General features: G+C 38.1%; 3 protein-coding genes across 4 annotated transcripts; 2 read left to right on the top strand and 1 right to left on the bottom strand.

Moving 5' to 3' along the window:
• Positions 1-3,230: 3,230 nt before the first annotated feature.
• Positions 3,231-7,616, top strand: LOC141841435 (uncharacterized). Its single transcript, XM_074729611.1, has 4 exons — positions 3,231-3,676; positions 4,370-4,544; positions 6,815-7,092; positions 7,198-7,616. Exons 1-4 carry the CDS (start codon positions 3,254-3,256, stop codon positions 7,297-7,299), a joined length of 978 nt encoding a protein of 325 aa, XP_074585712.1. The 5' UTR covers positions 3,231-3,253; the 3' UTR covers positions 7,300-7,616.
• Positions 7,617-12,779: 5,163 nt separating this feature from the next.
• LOC141841204 (calcium/calmodulin-dependent serine/threonine-protein kinase 1-like) lies at positions 12,780-17,792 on the top strand. Of its 2 annotated transcripts, XM_074729340.1 has the most exons (11): positions 12,780-13,306; positions 13,895-14,025; positions 14,986-15,027; positions 15,153-15,261; positions 15,439-15,517; positions 15,613-15,909; positions 15,985-16,097; positions 16,679-16,786; positions 16,858-16,920; positions 17,015-17,182; positions 17,327-17,792. In XM_074729340.1, the coding sequence occupies exons 1-11, from the start codon at positions 12,821-12,823 to the stop codon at positions 17,456-17,458; spliced, it is 1,728 nt and encodes a 575-aa protein (XP_074585441.1). In that variant the 5' UTR covers positions 12,780-12,820; the 3' UTR covers positions 17,459-17,792. The 2 variants fall into 2 exon arrangements, with proteins under 2 accessions (XP_074585441.1, XP_074585440.1); XM_074729339.1 differs by having other exon boundaries at positions 15,613-16,097.
• Positions 17,793-18,863: 1,071 nt separating this feature from the next.
• On the bottom strand, positions 18,864-21,331 carry LOC141841205 (F-box protein At2g32560-like). The gene is made up of 5 exons (XM_074729342.1): positions 19,914-21,331; positions 19,750-19,829; positions 19,472-19,650; positions 19,306-19,380; positions 18,864-19,215 (listed from the first exon to the last, which is right to left on the bottom strand). The coding sequence occupies exons 1-5, from the start codon at positions 20,544-20,546 to the stop codon at positions 19,028-19,030; spliced, it is 1,155 nt and encodes a 384-aa protein (XP_074585443.1). The 5' UTR covers positions 20,547-21,331; the 3' UTR covers positions 18,864-19,027.
• Positions 21,332-22,832: the final 1,501 nt, after the last annotated feature.

The following is a 22,832-nucleotide window of genomic DNA, read 5'->3' on the forward strand; positions in this document are numbered from 1 at the left end:
GAAAAAAAAAAGTAACAAGAGAAGCAAAGCGGAGGAGCGACGCAAGAGACGACAAATTGGGGGTGGCTGAGGAAAATAGATTAAAATAAATTAAAGTTGGGTCCCACCGCCGCTCCTGCCCTGTTGGATTAAATCCACCACGTCCGTAACAGGCAGTGCCATGTCAGCATCTCTCTCTCATACATTTATCTACGTATCCCCTTTTATTTAATGGTTCTAGCAAATTAATAAAAAATTATCAAATCTTTTCATTCTTTTCAAGTACAATTAAACATTATTTATTAAAATTATACGTCTCAATTAAATTAAATTAGTATAGCCATATTTGCAACTACAGAATGAATGAATATAGGTGGAGAAAAATAAAATAAAATAAAATTTATTATCCACCATCATCCGAATTAATTTAATATCTCTTGAAATAATACCACTTTAACTAAAATAAGCTTATACTTTCAAGTCAACCATGGGAATCCATATTCCCAAAAAAGCATAATCCTCCACCTTCAATTATAACAATCCTTACGTGTCAGACTAAACCAACACAAAAATGGACTCCGTGCTTTAGTTTATATTGGAAAAAAAAGGGATTAAGCAAACCAGTGCAATCTAAACCATTAAGCTTACCTAAGAAGACGCAACCAGCCATAGGCACATTTATTAGCATATATAAAGACAAGAGTGAGGTGGATAAACGTATCTTTCTTACTCCTTGCAAATGAAGTTTCAATCATTAAAACTGCACTAACCAACAAATGAAGTTTTTCCATCGTCGAAAATTCTCTCAGATCTCGAAGAACTTCTTCAGTTCATACAAAAGGTTTTTTTTTTTTACTTTTTATTTCAGTGATTTTTTTTTTACATGGCATAAATCCCCAGTCAGTCCGTCCGTCGGTCGTCGCGGCACGCCTGTACGATTTTCACAAGCGAATTCAATGAATGCGTCGCCACCGATGGAGTCGAGAAAAATCTGCTCCGCGACAAAAAGAACACAACCCCCCACTGTCTCATTATTTAATTCAACCACTTATTTGTTAATTAATTCAGCCACAAACAAAGCTTCTCCACCATACGATTTTCTGCTTCTTTTTTAATTTGCTTTTTTTTTGGTTAAAAAAAAAGCTTTTTCTTTTTTCTGAATTTATGTAAGTTGACGTGCCCAACCAAAATGCCTACCCTTTTTCCCTTTGTCTCTACGCGGAGAAAGGGATGGGAGTGCTTGGCCGCATCCGTTTTGTCTGGGAGCTGGATGCATCATCATCGCACTGTACAAAAAGGAAAAGAGAAATGGAGAAGAAAAATAAATATTAATTAAAATTAAATAATGCTCTAGGAACAGTAAAGACCTACCAATTTTATCAATTATATATATATATATATATATATGGCCGCTATTCGGCCGGAATCCGGTGACGGGATGTGCACCGGTCCGAGCTGCGCGTTCATCGGGTGTGACGCGGCGGTCGACGGTGGCCGGACGGCGAAGCGGCAACGGCGGCAATGGCGAGGGGTTGAAGGAGTGCACACGGGTCGCTGTCGCGCGATACGGGCCATAGCATAGCAAATATATATATATATATATATATATATATATATATATATATATAATCTCTTGTGTGCGATAACTTACGTGACTGTGCACATCTGATAATGTCGTTAAATTTTTTGACTTCATCTGCATGTCAAGTCTTCCGTGAGTTGGGCGATGAACAAAAATTGTGATATCACTGCAGAAACCTTAAATCCCAAAATCGCAAGAGCCCTTCCTTCCTAATCTCTCTGTTGTCGTACATCCACCACGAGGGGCGCCGTTGCTGGCCAGTCACAGGAGTTGGGCGGGAAGAGGTTGTCGAGCGCCCAAGGGGGGTGTATGCAAGCTGCCCTCGCTCTCGTCCATCATGACCAATACTTTTATTTTCATACTAAACTCGTCGCTCGTGCCCAGCTCCGCCTACGCAGTAGCTATGAGATCAGCTGCAACAATGACGACGGTGGCAACGATGATGACGATTGCGACGATGAGCTTGCTCAAGACGAGGAGAAGCGACAGCTGCGACGAGCTCTCTCATAGAGCTACGTACGAGATCAGGACGGAGAGAGGCGACGACGACAGAGATATCCGGAAGGGGGCTCTCGCGATTTTGGAGTTTAGGGTTTCTCCAGCGCCATTGCGATTTGTGTTTGTCATCCAACTTGCAAAAGACTTGATACACAGGCGATTGAAGTCAAAAATTTAACAGCATCACAACGCGTACAATCGCATAAGTTACCACGCGTAGAGATCATTTCTCTCTCTATATATATTTAAATATTACAATATTATGATAAGTAAAATAAAGGGTACAATTTTTTTTTGTATGTGTTGCCCTAATTAGATTTAATGTTTGAATTCAATTAGGTAGTCCTAATGATTTAATTAATTATACAGGGATATCCATTATGAGTTACAGATAACTTAATTAATTTGTTTTCAAAAGGCAAAATAATTATATATAAAAAATGGAATATCTTTTACCTACTCCTTTGTCCATCTGCCATGTGAAAGTGAGTAGTGGCCGCAAATGCAATGCCACTCGGTTCATATACATACATTTTTCCTCAATTAAAGATTTGTACTCCGAGTGCATGTGACTCCTGACTCCTAGTGGATGTATATCATTTTGTTGAGATCGTATTCTGATATGATGAGAAACATTACATTTTATTTATAAAAATATGAATTATTTGATTAAGGAATCATCGCCTAATGTATATCATTTTGTTTCGTGGTGAGCTTACTTTATATTCTGCTTTTGCCCCCCTCAAATAAGTTAAGAAAGATATTGTTGTGCTTCGGAATATAATTGAGTTGGTTACGTAGAAGAAGACAGGAGTTTGAATCTTAATGAAATCAAGATAATATCCTTTTCCGTCGTGGTTAACTGTAATTTTTTAATTTACCTATTTACATATAATCGTGAGGATGAAAAATTTTGGTGTTTGAAAACTTGTTGGTCAAAGAATCAATATGATCAAAATATTCAAATAAATACAATAAAAATAAAAGATCTATTTAATTTCTAGATTTATTATTTTTTTTTGATTTAATAAAAAAGTGTAAAGGGTCTTAGCTTGCCGACGTGGATTTGTTGTTGAGTGGAATAGAAAGGTCAACGTTAGGTCCACATCAGCTTTCTGGTTACTTCCAAGGCGCTGGCCCACGCACAAAACCCTAACGCCTGGATCGAATTTCCTACTCCAGCGACCATCGGCAATGGCGTCGCGAATCGCTCGGTTTCTGAGGTCTCTTGCTCCTCCGACCTCCATCCAGCCTTCTGTTTCTTCAGGTTCCGCCGCACACCGGTTCCTCACCACGGCCGCCGCCGCCTCCGACGCTTCCGCCAACGGTGGCGATGCTTCGGCTGCCGCGGAGGACAAGGACGACAAGATATTCCTAAAGTCGCCGAACTCGGCGTCCACCCGGGACAAGTCGTCGGTGACAATGCCGATGTCCTTCATGACGGGGTCAATTGTAGGAAAGCGCTTCTACAAGGAGGTCACTACCCGCATGGCCGATGACGGGAATGGGTGGACGGTTATGCTTGACTACAGGACGCTGAAGACCCCCTGCAAGAAGCCTCTCAAGCTCCGGAGTCTGGCGCTTGCCAAGGCCATTGCGGCCGAGTGGGAGTATCAGGTCCGCTTCTTTGCTGTATTTAATCCGAACAAAGGTTCTCCTTTCTCTTCAATTTGGCTTGTTTCTAAAGTTCTCTATTCTTATTTTGATGAAGCACGATCAAGATAAGAGATTTTGATAATAAATTTCCCTGTCCCTCCCTCTGTAGATCAAAAACAGTGTCGTTCTAAGTGCTTGGCTTTAAGACTCTATGTTTGTATACATCTTTAAGATTATAAAATACTGGTGTTTTTTTTTTTGCTTATTTGAATAATAAAAAATGTGATTTCTGAACTAGTGTTAAGGTTCAAGCTGGTTACATTAGCCCGTGGATTTAGTTCAAAGAAAATCTATGAGAGACTTTAGATGGTAATTTATTAATTTAGCCATATCAGATCACGCGATTGAATGGGAAAGTTTGCATCTACATTTTATGTTATCCTTTATAGTTCGAGTCTTTGTCTTGTGAAACTGGTTCTTGGGAAATGTGATATCAGTATGTGTTGAATGCTGGAGGAATTATTGTGCAAATAATTATGTCCGTCCAAATTTTAATGGAGCTCAAGATCTTGATGTTATTAGCTAATTGATCTATGAAATCTACTGCACATCCTTTTAGTATCATGTTACGCCATTTAAATGTATTGCATTCTTTATTTATATTATACTGGATTTTTTAATATAGACTTTCCTAGTAAGTTTGCCATATTTTAGGAAAAAGATGGAATACGACCTTTTACAATGCCTTTGATGAAGCTTACATGTACTGCACTGGAAAGGGTTCCACTTACACGAGCAACCATTATTGAAAATTTGATGAATAAGTTTCATCTGGATTTGGTTTTTTGCCGATCTCCAGGTGACAATGATGTGACAATAAGAATTCTTAGTAAGTTTTCATTTAGCTTTGCAATTTTATTCATTTTCATCACTTTTTCAAGTTTCTTTGTGTTCATTTTCTTATTTGAATTTCTTCTTATGTTGTTTAGAAAGAAATTTTTTTTATATCAATTGAATATAGGAAGATTGTATTATGGAGCATCCTGTTACCAGTACATGCTGATTGAGCAGCAGTTCTTGTTCATCACTTACTGTGAGTAACTAAAATGAAAGAGGAAGATAAAAAAGCACTTCTACAAATGAATGGATGGATAGCTAGTTAGCTTGCATCTGGATATGGTTTGGTCTTTTATTCTGTTTTGACCCCAGGTGTGAGTTTCCATTATCCCTTCAAACGCATATATGCATGTGTTGGAATGCATTCCAGGTTAAACATATTTCTTGTGAATAGATAACTATCTTAATATCTTAAACTGTAGCTAGGAAGAGCATCATTTTTCACTCTTTTTTTCTCATTCTTGTACTACTTTGGTCCATGTTCAGACACTGAGATCAGCATTAACACACAAAGTTCCCAAATACTTCTTATGGTCAGTTGGCTACTTCAATAATTATGTCATATCAATGAGATAACATGTGAGGTGGATAACATAATTTGATAAGGGTTGTTCTCTATACACTGTTTATCCACTTGCGGTGGTTATGGAAGGTTTGGAGAATACCAATAGCTGCATAGAGGCTTTCAATCATTACTTTATAATGTCCCTTAAACAGAGTGACTTGGGGAAGACTTTTGGTGTATATCAGAAGTATGTGCCAGTACACGTTCCTTAGATTTGGATGAGACCGTTCGGTAATTTGGACTCTTCAACTACTCCCTCCATACCTATGTCGGATACCAACACTAGGACATTAACACTCAATTGATGACATGTAAAAAGAAATAGTCATGCTGGACACTTATATCCACACCCGTGTAAGAAACTCATGAGTCTAAGTGACATCAAGAGAGTACTGTGAATCATAGGCATAAGATAATTGCTGTGTACTACTAAAGAGACGAGGAAGTGAAATACGAGTTCATTTTCAGAAGATTCATAAATTCAATCAACAATACTATATACATTCAAATGTCTATGCTATTTAAGTAATTTTCAGAAAAACATGCATAGTCATGCTGGTAATATCAGATTTATAACTCAAACAAAATAGGTTTCATGACTTGAAGCATATTCATAACATTTTTTCCTGAAGATTGAAGATTGTCGAGAGTATATTGTTCATGCAGTGCCCGAGTTTGGGTTTGGGTAAGTTAAAAATATGATAGTTTTAACTCAAACAAAATAGGTTTCATGACTTGAAGCATATTCATAACATTTTTTCCTGAAGATTGTCGAGAGTATATTGTACATGCAGTGCCCAAGTTTGGGTCTAGGTAAGTTAAAATATGATAGTTTTAAATGGAGAGCAATCTGTTTTCTGATGGAGCATATTTTCTGGTATTTTTACATTGCAAACAAAATAAGAAATAACCTGAATAGTTTGTAAATGATTTGAAACTCAGTCTGCACAAAAGAAGGTGGAATAGGAGAATGTGAGGATGATGGCGTGGTCACTTCTCTTCAACACATCATTTGTTTTCTTGTTTATGTCCCTTCCACCATGTAAACAACACAATGGAACCTTGTTTCTCCCCTCCACCTTCTCTCCCTCACTTCCTTCCCTTGTTACCTCAGTTTTTCTAGTAAACATAGCTTGAGTGTTTTGTTAAGGCATCAGTCCATTGAGGATGTTAGCACGGTAATCATTGTAAGAAAAATATGATTTATGTTATGTCCATTTCAGGGGAGGAAGAGGGGAAAGTAAGGAAGAATGTTGTGGAAGGGAAGAGGGGAAGAAAAAGAGGGAAGAAATTTCTCTTTTTTTTTTGCTCATTTTTGAAAAGTACTAAAACTAGGAAAAAGAGAGCCAAATTGTTCTTCTCATCTTCTTTTTCCCCCCCACCAAAGTAGATAAGGGAATTGATGCTTTCCTTCGTTTCCTTTGTTTTGGTCTCCCTTCCTCTCAAGTAGACTCAAAGTAAGTAAATTGGAATGCACCAATACAACACTAAAATTTTCCCCTTTTTTTGACTTTATATTCAATATTTGGGAATATGAAGGATAGAGTTTATCCTCGCTTATGTTCTATAAAAGTCTGGGTCTACATTTGATTCTGTTTATTCTCATTGACCTTCTAAAAATTTCACTGAGATTTAATTGTCTTGGGATTTTAGAATTTCTTGCTAATATTTTCCAATTATTGATCTATAATTTGCAGAAAAGCAAGAAGAAAATTTAGATCCTATACTTGATTGGCTGCAATCAAAATTTGGGTTTAAACCGGCAGTCTATTCCAGTTTGTTTGGAGGCAAGCAAGATGAGGGTCTTGCTATTGCTATCAAAGATGTTCTAAAAGGAACAAATGATTTCGAACTGGCTGCAATTGATGCACTAGCTGCTAATGCACATTCTATAGTCATTCCTCTTGCAATTTTCTTCGGGAGGATAGGAATCGAGGAAGCCATCAAGTTGATACGACTTGAAGAAGACCAACAGGTTCATAACAAACATTAGTTTTTTGCTTTGTCACTGTGACATGGTATGATTTCTCTGGTCTCTTTGCTACCGCTGGGTTCTGAATTTGGATTAATGTTCCTTCAGATTGATAGGTGGGGTCTTGTAGAAGGTGGTCATGATGTCGATATTGCAGACCTTAAGGTGCAAATCTCGTCCGCTGCTGTTCTTCTTGGCCTTTCAAAATGATCGCCCTTCAGTCTTTCCCATACGCATCAGGAAACGTGGAAGACATTTAAATACTTCTTCAAGCTTGTCATGCAGATATTTCCCTGTTCCAAGTACTTCTTGCCATATTAATAAGAGTGGGAGTCATATTATTACCGCAAGAATTTCTTGTGCAATTTTTGTGTTTATGTTTTTGCTTTTGGATAAATTCTATTCACTCGACATTGGCTGTGTCGTTGAGTCTCTCAGTCCAGTTATTTTCTGCTATACATATTATTGAACTGATTCAATTCGAAAAACTCGGAGCTTGTAGAATCACCATTTATATGTTATGTTGAATACAATAAATACACTGTTAGTAAATTTGTATGCCTTTTGTGCTTATTTATGATACCTCCAGTAGTCTCATAAAGCAAGTGACTCGGAATCGGTGCAGATAAATTATTACAAAGGACTGGTAGCCAGACATTTTCAAGGAATTATTGGGATATACAAAGTGTATTTAGTTTTTACATACAAAATTTGTTGCCTCGCCCACAAAGTTATCATTGCATCCAAAGAAGCTTCCAACGGAAACATTATCAACATTTTTTTTTATTATGATCATCACTCTTCGATTTTGACTCTCCTTGCCACCTTGACTAGAAAAGACAGGTTTGCAGACTTCAAGGTATCTCACAGCCCCAGACGGGGAACCAACTAACCAAACACCACCATCAACATTCAACACTCAACAGTTACATTTAGTTCTTCTCCATGTCTCAGGCTCTGAAGTTTTCCCTCAGGATGGTTTAGGAGAATGGGCTGGAGGAGGAACATGATCGTGATCAGCTGCTCCCCATTGCTTCTGATGCTTCTTCTCCAGTTGGTGGCATGCAGCTCTTGGGCCGACCATTTTAGAAGGCATCAGAGTCTGAGAGGTGGTGGCTTTGGCTCTATACACCGCGACGCAAGCTTGAAGTTTGTGGAAGGGCAGAAGGTAGAAGGTAAGAAGGCACTGAATGAGGAGAAAAGGATGGTGTTCACAGGGCCTAATCCTCTGCACAATAAGTAGGGTATTGTATGCAGCTATAACCTGTGTTCGTTTTCCCTTCCTTTTTAAACTTGCTATTCCTGGTTTTTATGTTGGACCATTAATGGAAGCAGCTGACGATGATTCTTGTCGAATTGTCAAAACAAATGCCTTTCAATGTTGTAGTATTTTGATTCTTCGGTACATGAAAGTGTATTCTTCTTTGTACTTTGCTATGAGTTCTTCCTTCCTTCTTCTTAGCATATTTCTATCAATTGGCTTCTACTGTTGTGTAGGTTGCTTAAGATTGATTATTCTCTTCTACTGATTAACTCTACAACTACCTTTTCTCCTTTTTTGAATTGATTTTGAAATACATATAGTTAGATTAGTCTTGCCGTGCTGTTTTCGGTGATGGCTCGGGCCTCGAAGTGGATTGGACAGTGCTAGTTCGATTTGGTGAGATTGAAAAAACAGGAACAAGGGAGAGAACAGGATGAAAAAACAGTGAATTGAAGTTTTTTTTTTTTCCCTCCATTGCTTGCTCGAATAGAAACATCAACGAGAGGATTGCAAGTTCAATCAACAATTTCTTGTTTTGTTTCTTTCCCACCAAATGTGGGCAATATTCACTTGACTCTGATTCAAAAATTTCTTTTTTCCTCCATTCTGATTCAAATTCTCATAAGATGCTTAAGCTTTGATGCTGCCTATCTGTATTCACTTGTCTCTGTGAAGAGATTCTGGCGATCCATTCCAGATGCTAAAAGAGTTATCAAAAGAATAGACGTAGGAAGCAAGGGAGAGTTGTGATTGGAGAGTATGATAAGATAGGATGTGGAGTACGGCCTATTAAGGGAAGCAGTAAATGAGCTAAGAGAAAGAAAGGTGAAGAAAACACAGAGAAGGAGGCCCTAGGGAAGGCAAGCTAACAAGTCCCTTTCTGTCCTGTAAAAAAAGCCTGATTTCCTTGCTCGTTCACCGGTTGCACATTAATTGCTATCCATACCTTTGAATTAAGGCTTTAAATAAAGGTGTCTGATGGTTTGATCTAGCATGATATGAAAGATCAAATGGTCATCTGTTACACGGTCACATTAATCGACTCGGAAAAGAAGCTTAAGCTTGTAAGAGGAATGATAAGTGGAAGTGTATCACTTCTTGCTTGCTAAATATTGTTCATCATGAATTACAATATGATAAAGGTGAACAAAACTCTCAGAAAGTTATTGTAGATGTTGTCAAAGGAAGCCAGTCTCGTGGATAGAGGAAGAGTCTAAAAGGTAGATCTCCAAGGGCGTCAGAAGAAGAAAAGCAGTAAAGGGCCAAAGATAATACGTTGCCATTGTGAAAAATCAAGGCATTGGAGACAACCGCTAGGATAGGATTGCCTCGCCAGGGAAGAAATAGTTTAGTTATTTAAATGCTGAATATCCATATATCTGCTCTGTGCCTTATATCATCTATTATAAAATATATTTTAATTTAGAATTTAAATTTTAAATTTAAATAAAAATAAAAAAAAAATTATTTTTTATTAGATGCAACATATTAAGTGTATATATACATAATCTGAATATGAGTTTATTTTTAATTAGTTTTGAAGGTGGATGATTTCTCTTAGTTCGTCTATCGAGTAAATCTAGTAGCAGTAGTAGCTCTTGATAATGACAATTCAACTGTCCCAGTAGAGTAGTAGTTTGGGTATTGAGATATCTTGTATAGAAATCGAACTCTGAGTGCGTGAGTAATCCACATTTGTTTCTTACCGTTATATTATGCTCTGAGTGGGGCATATGATGTTCATATATGCACCCTTATGTAGGGGATACAGTATCAATTTGATATCCTCGGGATTACTCTACAACAGCAAGGCGTTTTCGTAATTATAGTGTATTACAAATTAATTTTTTTTAGTGAAAAAATAATTTTAAATATTGAGTGTAGAATGATATGTTATTCATATTTTTTTAATTTATCTTGAAGATGAATGAAAATTTTTTTTATAAAATTGAATTGGTCGATCAGTTTAAAAAAATTATATACTTAATTATATAAAAAAATTACCGTACCAATTTGGTGGGAAATTACAGGGGCCTACTAGGCTGACCCAATGAGCTAGGCACCAGTTGCAGGGCCTAAAAACTACTGAACGCCTAAGAGAAAAAAAATTTACAAGACCAATTTGATGGTTTCAAGAAATTTTACTATTCTTTCTTTAACATTTCTTTCTTTAACATTTATAGCACACTTCGTTTTCTTGTTTGTTTCTTTTTTTTTTGTATAAAGGTGAAATCTATATGATCTAAATTGAGATGATCTATAAATAATAATTTTTTATTTTTTTTCATTTTCAGTTAATTGCTTGATGGCACCTTCACAATGTTATATATATATATACGTATTTCTTATCTGGGGTATGTCGCGGTAAGACATCCAGATTATCACTCAGGCACCCGCGGTTTAATCCATAACTATGACGTATTTATAGAAATTTTCTTTCAAATTGAAGAGTACAATCAAATGATATTGAACGTTTAGGCTGACCGCTGCGTCCATTTTCCGATTTATTCTGATGAAAAACGATTGAATCGAAAAAATAGTGAACGGGACTAACTAAAATTTATCATTTTATATTTATATATATATTTTTCTTTCAAAAAGTCTGCTGTCATCTCCATTAACAGGCACATCAACAAAAAAAAAAACACACTTTTGCTGCTGCTGCTGCCGCCATTCCATCAACAGGCACATCCCATTCGACAGCACTCGATTGAATGCTCCTCTCACTACACAGACCTCCCCCCACTGCGAAGCCATTGATCACCTGCCAACTTTCACAGATTGCTCCACACTCATCTCTCCTTTTTCTTCTCCCTGAAAACAATTTCAATTTCAAGGGTCGTAATCCCTCTCCACTTGGTACTAAACGGTTTCATGCATCAGTCATGCCTGACATCAAGCCCATAAACAATATAAAGTCTCAACCGTCCTCAAATTTCTACGACGGTATTAGGTCGCATTAGGTTTCAGGTAGAGTGGGACAACTGAAAAGATCTAAAGCCCTGAACCAGTCGTCAAAAAATGGTGGCAGCATCACCACTGTCATCAGTGAATGCAGGTGAACTAAGAGCAGGTTTGGCAAAATATATGATTAAAGCTGAAGCAATCAACTTGACAGAAGAGAAACAACAAAAGGCTGAGTTTGCATCAGCATAGGAATTGGAGCAGGTGGAGAAACAACAAAAGAGAACAAAGTTTCTCCTTTTTATTAGTTGTGTTCTGCAAAATTCACCTCTTTTGAAAGAAATATGCACAGTGAATGACCTTATAGAAACTCTGTTTGCAGTTTTATCGATTAAAATTTTAATTATTGCCAATTTAAATTCACTATTGTAAGTTGTTCTAGCTCAAAGAGTTACAGTAATAGAAGACTTGTGGGTGCCCAACACAATTATGCAGTGGCACATGGGTGGTGAGCACTGAACCATCGATCTCTCAAAAATCAAAAATAAAATAAAATAAAATGAAGAAAACAAAATCTTGTGTTTCTAAGCTGTTCCTGGGATGACTTCATTTAGAAGCTAATGTTTTCATGTTCCCATGAACTCCCAAACTGTGTCGACATTATTTGCATACATTAACTTTGATTCTTAAGGGGAGAAGCAGTAATGAGTTCATGTGGACTCCAAAACTTCTCTTGATGTTTTGGATTTTGATAAGAACAAAATATTTGTTTATTTTGTCAGGAGCAAGATCTGGACTCTGTGTAATCTCACTGATGAAATGCATGTTTTCAGAACAAAGAACATTTTTAAGAAGATTCTGAAAGAACTGAGAAGAAAGAAAAAGAAGAGAGTTATGAAGCTTTTTGGAAGAATTTTAGAGAGGGGATTCCCTCACCCTGATCTTAGTTCACCCAAACAATGAAACAGTTTGAGTTAAACCGATCATGTGAAACATTTGCACTAGTTAATGATAATTTATTTTTGCAAGTTTCAATGATCTATATGAGACAAACAGAAAGGAAGATATGGCGCTATTTATCTACCTAGTGAGTTGAGTAATTACCAAGAACAGATTCCACCCGTCAAAGAGCTGCAAAAAGCAAACAGGGACAAACGCATTCCTTCCTCTACTCCCTGTCTCATCGCTTTTGAGCATCTTCCCACTTTATGGAACGATCGGTCTCCGCGCATTTGCATTCCACTTCCATCTGTTCTTCTGCTCCTTCCTTGCCTGGGACGCCTCCCATTTAAACTCTCCCCTGTTTTCTCTCTTTTACTATTCTAAAAATTCAAGCTTTGCTCTTTCTTCTGCTACTTTTCTTTCCACCATTCTCAAACTTGTTTGGCAATCCTTTTTAGCTCTGGTCTTCTAATCTTTTTTTAACATTGGCCATCCTAAGCATTGGATCGTTGCAGATTCATCTTTTTCATATAATTGCTTCTTCAAATCGTAGAATTTGCCACTCCGTTTCCAAAAAAGTTTGGATCTTTTCCCTCTCACTGCTCGGTTTCCCAGGTCTCCATGGGAGGCTGCCATGGAAAGCAAATGCAAAACCCTGAGTTCCAGGAAGAAGAGAGCCTTCAGATCCCTAACGCTAGGCAACCTACACCGGCTCCGGGAACCCCGCAGCAGGGCAAGTTCCCCTTCTGCAGCCCAAGCCCTCTTCCAGGATCTTACAAGAACTCGCCGGCAAACTCCAGCGTGACCTCGACGCCTCTGCGGTTCCTCAAGCGGCCGTTCCCTCCGCCTTCGCCTGCGAAGCACATCAGGGCTCTTCTCGCTCGTCGGTATGGCTCGGTGAAGCCGAACGAGGCGTCGATTCCGGAGGGCAGCGAGGTCGAAGTGGGGTTGGATAAGAACTTTGGATTCTCGAAGCAGTTCTTCTCAAAATTTGAACTTGGGGAGGAGGTCGGGCGTGGGCATTTTGGCTACACATGCTCCGGGAAGGTGAAAAAGGGTGATATGAAGGGGCAGGAGGTTGCCGTCAAGGTTATTCCTAAAGCAAAGGTTGGTATTCTGTGATGTTCGATCAATGCTTATGATTAATGCATCTTTCCATCTTCCATGAACGTGTCTTTCTTCAATTGGTTTCCATGGTGAAATCTTTGGAGCATAAATTTTTATGAAACTGAGTTGATTCATTGTTTATTTTGTGATTGCTATGGTCAACAAGTATGAAATTGCTTTCTTTTGTGTGTGTGAGGCCTTTTAGTTTTTCACTAACAGGAAGGTGAAAATTCCTTTGAACTTCTTTGCAATTTCTCATGCTTCCTGCCGATTGTTCTCCCTTACTTCTCTCACTGTTACTGCTATTTAATTTAGTTTTGGACTAGTTTGACTTTATCATGTCTGAATTTTGATGCTTCTAAAATCTAAACGACATTGAGCTAAACAAGTGAATCTACCTTTGTACTATGATCAGCTGCTAAACCTTTTATATTTTTAGAAAGATCTCTGTGACTAATTCACATTACTTTCTAGTTGATTGTGTTAGTAGAAAGTGAAGTTGACTAATTTCACATAACTTTCTAGTTGATTGTGTTAGTAGAAAGTGCAACTATCCTCAAATCAGTCTTATATGGAAATAATATGCAGATGACAACTGCTATTTCTGTTGAAGATGCACGAAGAGAAGTGAGAATATTAAGTTCTTTGGCAGGACACAAAAATCTAGTACGCTTCTATGATGCATATGAGGATGAAGATAATGTCTATATCGTAATGGAGTAAGTGTAGATCACTTTTACACACTTCAAAATCCTATATATAGAAATGTATTCATCTGGTTATGGCACTTATGGGAAAGACTGTTACATGAAAATGCAACTATTGTCACAAATTTAGATTTTTTATATGTTCCTAAAATTTTATGCTACAGTGAACAAGCCAGCTAGTTAATGTTATCTCACTAGCCGCTATTGATTCTTTTAAGATTTTCAGCTCAAGATTTAAAGTTCTATACCTAATAAGTGAAGAAAGTTATGCCTTTTGATGATGAAAACAATATCTTGCATTTAATATCCATAAGAAAAGTGGCCTATTATGTGGATAACTCTTTCGCCTTCAAAGTAGACCTTTTATTTTACCATCTTGAAAGAACATCATAATTTGCACTCATCCACTGGATATTATTGTTGAGCAAATTTATGTTGATGACTTCGACATTGTAAATTTTTGGAGAAAGCTCTCAAATGCAGCCCCCCAAGGAATCTTGTTGAAGAGATACAGTTCTATTGCTACCAGTTTCAAATACTTGAATTAGCTAGAGAATCTGAAATGGATTTAGAACTTGGTAACCATATTACCAAGGACATCAATTGACAAACATACCCATGCATTCAAAGTTGATTTCATAAAGACTCATTATGAGCTCAACTCATGAAGATTGTAAAACATAGTTGAATTTATTCAGCCGATATGGATACTGTATTCCCTTTTATCTTGTTACCTATAGTGCATATAACAAGCAACTAATTTACTATGCATCATTTAATCAGTTAATTGGGAAAAAAATGAACATGAAATTCATAAAAATTTCTCATAACATAATTACAAATATTTATATTGTATGACTTATAAATACCATACCTAGCACTAGAAGCACGCATGTATTTAGCACATATGCATCTCATTATCTAACTAGCTGATTTTTAATAGCCTGATAAAGTTGGCTTGCTTCCTTATAGGTTATGCAATGGTGGTGAGTTATTGGAAAGGATTCTATTAAGGTAATGATGTATCCAAAATTGCTTATTCCAATTCCCTTCCTAAGGTTTCTGCCTTTTGAACAACCTCTTCTTAAAACTTGAACCATACATCTGAATAGAAATGATTTTTTTTTTCTTGTATTTAGAGGTGGAAAGTATTCAGAGGAAGATGCAAAAGCTGTAATAGTTCAGATATTGAGTGTTGTGTCTTTTTGTCACCTTCAAGGTGTTGTTCATCGAGATCTCAAGCCAGAGGTAGTTGTTTCTTCTAACTGCAGCATTGAAATCCTTCATATACTTATTCAGATATTTCAGATTTATCATTTGGTCTATTTACTATTGTTTAAATTTCAAATTTAAGATTTGAGCTCTTCGCAGGCTTAAATTTAAATTTTTTTTTTGATGGCTCATGCTTGTGCTTTGTTGGTTCAGAATTTTCTTTTCACTTCAGGAGATGAAAAATCTACCTTAAAAGCCATAGACTTTGGTTTGTCTGACTTTGTAAAGCCAGGTTAGTTGCATAACAATTTTCGACCTTAAAAAATTATCAGATGTTTCTTTCGGTTTAATTTGTAAAATAATATGACATCTTCACTGAGTCTACAGATGAGAGATTGAATGATATTGTTGGAAGTGCATATTATGTTGCACCTGAAGTTCTTCACAGATCTTATGGAACTGAGGCAGACATGTGGAGTATCGGTGTAATTGCCTATATTTTACTCTGTGGTAGCCGCCCTTTCTGGGCACGCACAGAATCAGGCATATTTCGAGCTGTTCTGAAAGCAGAGCCAAGCTTTGATGATCCTCCATGGCCATCTCTATCTTCTCAAGCTAAAGACTTTGTCAAGAAATTGTTGAATAAGGATTACCGTAAGAGAATGACTGCTGCACAAGCTCTCTGTATGTTCCTTACTATCTTGATTATTTTAGAAGCTGAGCATGAGCTGGTCAATTACTATAACCAACCAATCTCAGGTCATCCTTGGTTGCGGAATCCTGAAGAAGCAAAAATTCCCCTAGATATTATGATCTATAAGCTTATAAAAGCATACATATGTTCTTCTTCTCTAAGGAAATCAGCATTGAGGGTACGCTCGTTATTCCTAGCTGAGCCTGTGAAAACTATTGTTCTGTGCTTGTTCTTACTGTTGTAGCATATCCTTTAGTTCTCTCTATGTTTTGATAATATGTAAGAGTTTTTTCCTCTTTTTTGGATGTTTAAACACCTTAATGCTGATAATATGACAGGAAATTGGTGTTAGGAGTTAATAACTGTAGTTTGATAACCATAGCGGATAGCAAGTGCAAGTTACCTGATGATAGAAATTGCCAAGTTTATCAAGTTATATGACTAAATCATGCTTCACTCGGTCCAACTTATAACCTCTTTTTGACATCGATATGAAATAGCATCCATGTATCAAAAATGTATTGGTATGCTTACTTAAACATATACCTTAAAGTTTAGATTAGCATCATTGAAACTGTAAATTAAATAATAATATTATTGTTTATCTGAAGTAAAACTTATTTGCATTCTTTGAGATGCATGAAAATTCTTTCCAATTCCCCTCTGTTAGTTAATCTTCTGTATTGCACAAGGCTGGTAATCCAAAGAAAATGTGCATAGGGAAACACTTATGTCTCTCTTGATTATGCATATTAACAGGCTCTTGCCAAGACCTTGAAGGTAAATCAGCTATATTACCTTCGAGAACAGTTTGCTTTGTTAGGTCCAAACAAGAGTGGCTATATCTCTCTCCAAAACTTAAAGATGGTTAGTTGTTCATTTTGTCCAAGTTCAAATTTCTTTTTTGTTCCTAGATATTCCAATTAGTCTTCTTGCAGGCTTTGTTAAATGATTCAACTGAGGCAATGAAAGATTCAAAGGTTCTTGATTTTGTGAACATGGTACTCCTCAGAACTCTCTGATTAACTTAACATAGTTATGACTGATACAGTTGCAAACATAATCTTGTTCGTCAATTGGCTCTTTTCGAATTAGGTGAGCTCTCTTCAATACAGAAAGCTAGACTTTGAAGAGTTTGCTGCTGCAGCCATAAGTGTGCATCAGATGGAGGCACTGGATACCTGGGAGCAACATGCTCGTCAAGGTTATGAGTTCTTTGAGAAGGACGGAAACAGGCCCATCATGATCGATGAACTTGCATCGGTGAGACTGAATACCAGCGAAAAATAATTCTCGTACTGAATCCTACATTAATCACATTTAGCCTACACTGAGGTTTTATTTCAGTGCCAGTCTTGGTTCCTTTGCAAATCTGTCTTCTACCTAATAGTTAATGCACTTTTACAGGAACTTGGTCTTAGTCCATCAGTTCCAATTCATGTTGTTCTCCAGGATTGGATAAGGCACTCAGATGGAAAATTGAGTCTCTTGGGATTTGTTAAACTTCTTCATGGCGTTTCTTCGCGCAGACAATGCTGAAAGCTTGACAAAACCCCTTTTTTTTTTCTTCCATCAAGCATGAGGATGTCTGATCTTGACACTCATTGTTTGATGAGTTAATGGAAGAACCTTCAAGTATAGTGGTTCATGCCTGAACCTTGATGATTGAGTAGGCCAGACAGCTAAGACTTCAGCAAGCATCTCAACACATATGTAACCTTCCTCTTGTACTCAATGTTACTATTCAACCATGATGGTGATTGGTGATGTTGGTCGGGAAGATGTATAGATGAGTATAGCAAATGTAGAAGGTTGAAACGAATTATAACAATCAAGTCTTATCCCACTAGGTGGGATCGGTTAAGAAGGTTGAAAGGAATTGAGGTCTGCAAATGAAATTCAAAGCTTGTCATTCTGTCTTACTATCTCTTTACTCTTACCAGCTGCAATGAGAAACATTGTGAAGAAACATCTGCAGGTCCTGATATTTCTGCAGAAATTGAAGTGGACAATACCATAAACGCTGGATAAAAACATCCTACTCTTTCCATTAGCCTACAGCTCTTCATCATGGCTGGAGCCATATGAACTAAATCAAACCCTAAGCAATTCAGGTGAGTTGAGTTCCTATGTCCCATTTCCCTTGTTTCTATGTGAAATGAATTCAAGTTAGGCAAATTTCCGATTGAGGTTTGAGCCAACCTATAGAAGTCTAGGATTCTATAACAAATGGGGAAAAAAAAAAGCTATTTGGAACTTAGTAGTGATTGAAAAGGAGAACTTGGGAGGAAGTACTTTCACAGCTGAGGATGATGAGTTAGTTGTTGGTGATGATTTATTCAACATTAGAAGAGAAGAAGGCCTTTTCATGGTAGATGGCCAAGGCTATGTTTCATCTTTTTCTTAGAATTGATCGAGAGACTATGTTTGATCGACCTAGAGAGGTGGATCCTCAAATTTGAACCTTCTAAAGATATGTCATCGACCAAAACTTATTGATAAAATCACAGACTTTTCTAGGTAGATCAAGATTTGAAGATTAGAGTTAAATAGTCTAATTCCCTTTAGTTTAAGTCAACCAAGGATCACTAAGGGACTAAAATGGCTAAAGTGTTGCTTCTTGTGGTTAAATGCCTATGCTCAAATCTTAAGACTGGATGAAAGAACCTTGCGCTAGTGCAACTGAGTTCAAGAAAATCTTTGCATGGTCCGAAGAGGACATGACCGGGTTCGTCGGATATTGTTCGAACACAAGTCGAACTTACACTAGACATGAAAGTTACAAAAACCAAAAAATAATAATAATAATGATAATAAAAGAGCTTACAAACATGGCTCTACCTTTCCTTTTTCATGTTTCACGTTTTGCCTCCTCCAATGTTGCAGCTCTGAATTGCAGCAAGCTTTTGAGAGAGCAACAAAAACTGCTACTAGTCTGAGAAGATAGCAAAGTTTGGATTTCAATTTTCACCAATTTCTTCTGTTCCCAACTACAAGAATTAGCTGTGGAATACCAACAGCCAAAATAAAAAGACTACAATAGTCTTCAGGCATTTCAGATGCAAAGGAGTTGGCAATCAATTTGATGAGGGACTTGAGGTATTTGTTCTACTCCAAAGCATCAGTTGGCCAAAGCTCTCTCCACTTGGATATTTCATCCTTGCTTTCCAATTTCCTGATTCCTCCATAAAACCCATCTGTTTCATTGCCTACTTCCCTGTGATTCTTTCGATCAATGGATGCTTGTCGCCACCTTGAACCAGGCGTGTACTGGTTGAATTCGAGGACGATAGTATCTGAAAAACCAAACACCAAAGGAGGAAGATGATCAGCCAAGACAAGTATAACATACATCAACACTCAAGGAACTACAATTAACTACTTACTGCTCAGATGACAATGGCAAAAATGCTCATTTCCATCACAAGATTGCAAGTGACCAATAACTCCATACCACCAGCCTGCAACATAAATGAGGCATTTGCTTGTTTATGGACTTCAGATAGCATCAAACTTTTTTCACAACGTGAACAAGGCTATAAAATGATTCACCATATGGAAACTCCTTGTTCTTCCTCCACTGAATCTCGACATGGTCGCGAGGACGCAACTTGCTCAAGCAGTCGGAGATATGAAGCTCATGAGCACTAGTACTCGCGGGAGGTGCCCTCAGCCTCTTCCACTCCACTCCCTCCTCTGTCACTACTGTTCTTCGGCCGTGGGGAGGATACCTACACAAAGCATGGATAGCAATTCAGTTACAATTCTTCATACAAAGCAGAAAAACAAGAACTTCAATGATTTTCTGCATTAGATAAATTTCTGGTTACCTTGCAAGAAAAGTGTCTGTTCGGCAATCATATCTAACTTGAGCATCATAGCATGATAACATGAAGCCCACATGACCATGCTGCAGAATCATTGGAATTGTCAGTTTAAACTAAAATCTCAAGAACTTTGTTGTGATGATGATGATGATGATGATGATGATTACCTCGCGGTTGTAAACTTGAGCAGGGAACCAGAACTGTCCACTCTCCAAGGACTGATACCAAGCCATGACAGAGTCGGCGAGCAGAGAATTTTTGAGCTTGTTGCCATTGGCAATCCTGCTCGTCAGCCAGGAAATCGGCCAGATGCAGGGCAACAACCCAATCCAATGCTCGCAGTCGACGCCGCCGCCGGAAGAGTCTCTTAAGGATGCCAGGTGGTGCTTCCACTCTCCGGTCTCCGCGGGGCCGATCACACTCCCCCATTTCTCCCTCATGTGCTTTTCCCAGAAGTGGTCGCTCCTGCACCGTTCCCTCAACGAGCTGCAAACGGCGGCCATGGCGGACAGCCCGGCCGGCGGTAGCTTCTCCAGCACGCACTCCAGGGCCAGCTCCGGTAAATCCAGGAGTGACGTCTCCACCGGCTCCTCCACGTTCTCCACCCGCTGGCCGGAGCATTTGTTCCTGGGAATCATCGGCTGTGGCTGCGGCAAAGCTCCGATTTTTCGTGCGCCAATCGGCTTACACTTCTCTAAGAAAGGCAGCAACCGCGACAGCAGCTCTCCCCACCGCAGCAGAGGGAAAGATTTGGAGAGGAAGAAGACGAAGGGGAAGAATGACATCAGGAACGAGAGCATCAGATTTCCAAACCTGTGCCTTATGGATTATTCACAACAATATTAAACAAAGATCTCAACTGCTCCAAAATCGAGTCTTTTGACGACGATGTAGACCCACTCGAGTCTCAATGCATCATCTCACAAAATCAAAGAATCCAAAGGGCACACTTGAAGCTGCAATGGAATAAAAATCGAGTCTTTGGCAACAGAAAAAACAAAAAACTGGAGAAGAGAGCAAGTGATTGCAGAGGTACTCGAAGAAGGTTTGGAGGAAGTGAGGATTAGAGAGGAAGATATAGGGATGAGCATAAAGAGGTGAGTTCAGCGGAATCTTCCTACTACCTACCAATTCCACCAGAAATGGGAGGAAGGTAGGAGGGAGAGATAAGCTACAAATGGCTGAGATAAGCAGTCTCATTTTTTTTTCCTTTAATAAATAAATAAAAAAATGAAATCTTGGAGTTTGAAAGGTTGGAATAGAGAGTAAAAAGTAGCCATCCATGAGCGAACACATGTTCATCCTCTTCACCCTCCATCATGCTTTCCCTTCCCTGCAGCCATCAATAGCTTGGAAAACCTGATTTAATTCACTGTTTCTAGTCGATAATAAAGTTGCTTGTTTTGATTGGGTATTTGATGCTTATAAGATTCCTCCTGTCTCCATCTTCCACCCATCACAACTTCATCCTTTTTTGAAGGCTTATAATGCAGACGCTGACATCTTGCCTTCTTACATGTCGAGTCTTCTGCGTTCCCTGCTCAAGAAAGCAAGCTTTGAGAATTCCCCGATTCCTTGAGTTGGATGATCATCCGGAAGATGAATACTAAAAGAGTAAGAAAGCGCATGGAAAATGCTTTGCTTCTTCTCAGAAGGATACACTGAAAGTGACCAACTCCTAAATGGTTAGCAACGCTATATTATAATCTTTTTCAACATGATGCGCAGTGGATTAGGTAGGTAGAATCAGACCAAACGAAACAAGGTAGGAGGAAACCAGAGGAAGGTCCTGCAATAGCTATCAAATTTGACCAGAACTTGTATTCATCAATGGAGGCATACCGAGCTTGCTTCTTCCATGCAGTCACCAATAATCCCCCACTATAATGGATTACTATTCTAAATGGATTGCTGAAGCCAGTAAGCACTGGGAGCATGGAGCTCCATGTCGACCGATTGAAACAAAGTGGTCGTCATCCTCTGCATGCTTTTAAAGTGGATAAAAAAGTTGCAAGTTTCGGAGATGAGAATGGATGAGCTCTCCTTCCAGCTACCTCCACGAACGAGGATCCGACACGATCATCAACTGGTCGATCGGCCAATGCTGTAGCATTTCAGCTTCCACCTTTTGCGTGGAAAGGTTGTGCCAGAGCTGGCAAGGAGAAGTTGCCTTCGTCATGGGAGATATGCGTGGCCCCCTTGAAAGATTTTGAAGAATATGGTAGCTAGCTAGCCTAGGCAATCAACTATACATAAATATAGATATCTACTGAAGAAGCAGGAATGATGGAGAAAATGATGACACTCTGCATGCTGCTGCAAAAAAGTGATAGAATCTCATCCACTTGCCTGGGCAACAATGGCCGGCCTATTGGCTATTGCTAAGCTACTTCAGCAATCGAGCCAATCGGCCAAACGCTGTGTACTTTACATGTGTTGCTTTTAGAATAGGCCGACAACTGTTCAGTGAATGGATCCTTTCGTATTCGTGCCCTATACAATCTAATCTCGACGCGACAACTCACCGACAGCGAGTTTTGTTTAATGCTGCTCAATTGCTTCCTTTCTGTATGCTCTTTTTAAATATACATATTGATAATTGAAAAAGTCAAAACGGCACATGTATCTTTGTGAAGATACATTCTAAAATAATATATCAAAAAAGCTGACAATTTTAATTTTTTTTATCACAAAATACCTTTGTTTGCGAATTATTGTATCAACTTTGATAATAAAAAAATATTATAACTAGAGCACTTTGTCTGAAAATGCTCCATGCTCGAGCAACTTCAAGTTCTATGGTATAACAATTTTAACAATGGAATTTAATCAATTTTAAAGTTAAAAATTTTAACCAATATTTAAGCGGAAAGTAAAAATAAATTTAACTGAATTACTTAATCATTTTAAAATTTGAAGTATGTCTTATTGATCGAAGCTAAAATAATATTAGGAAAAGCAATTTGTCTTTTAATAATAACTAGAATAGAAGTCCTCTTGATTTTTGCCTGGTGCAATAGACCATAGCTCTATTGGCAATCAAAGAGAAAGGAGCTGCCCACGAGTAGGAAGACAACGGAAAAATA

Source organism: Curcuma longa, chromosome 11, assembly GCF_044706935.1.
Source record: "Curcuma longa cultivar G26 ecotype Majalengka, Jawa Barat chromosome 11, ITB_CL_G26_1.1, whole genome shotgun sequence".
In the NCBI taxonomy this organism is placed as follows: domain Eukaryota; kingdom Viridiplantae; phylum Streptophyta; class Magnoliopsida; order Zingiberales; family Zingiberaceae; genus Curcuma; species Curcuma longa.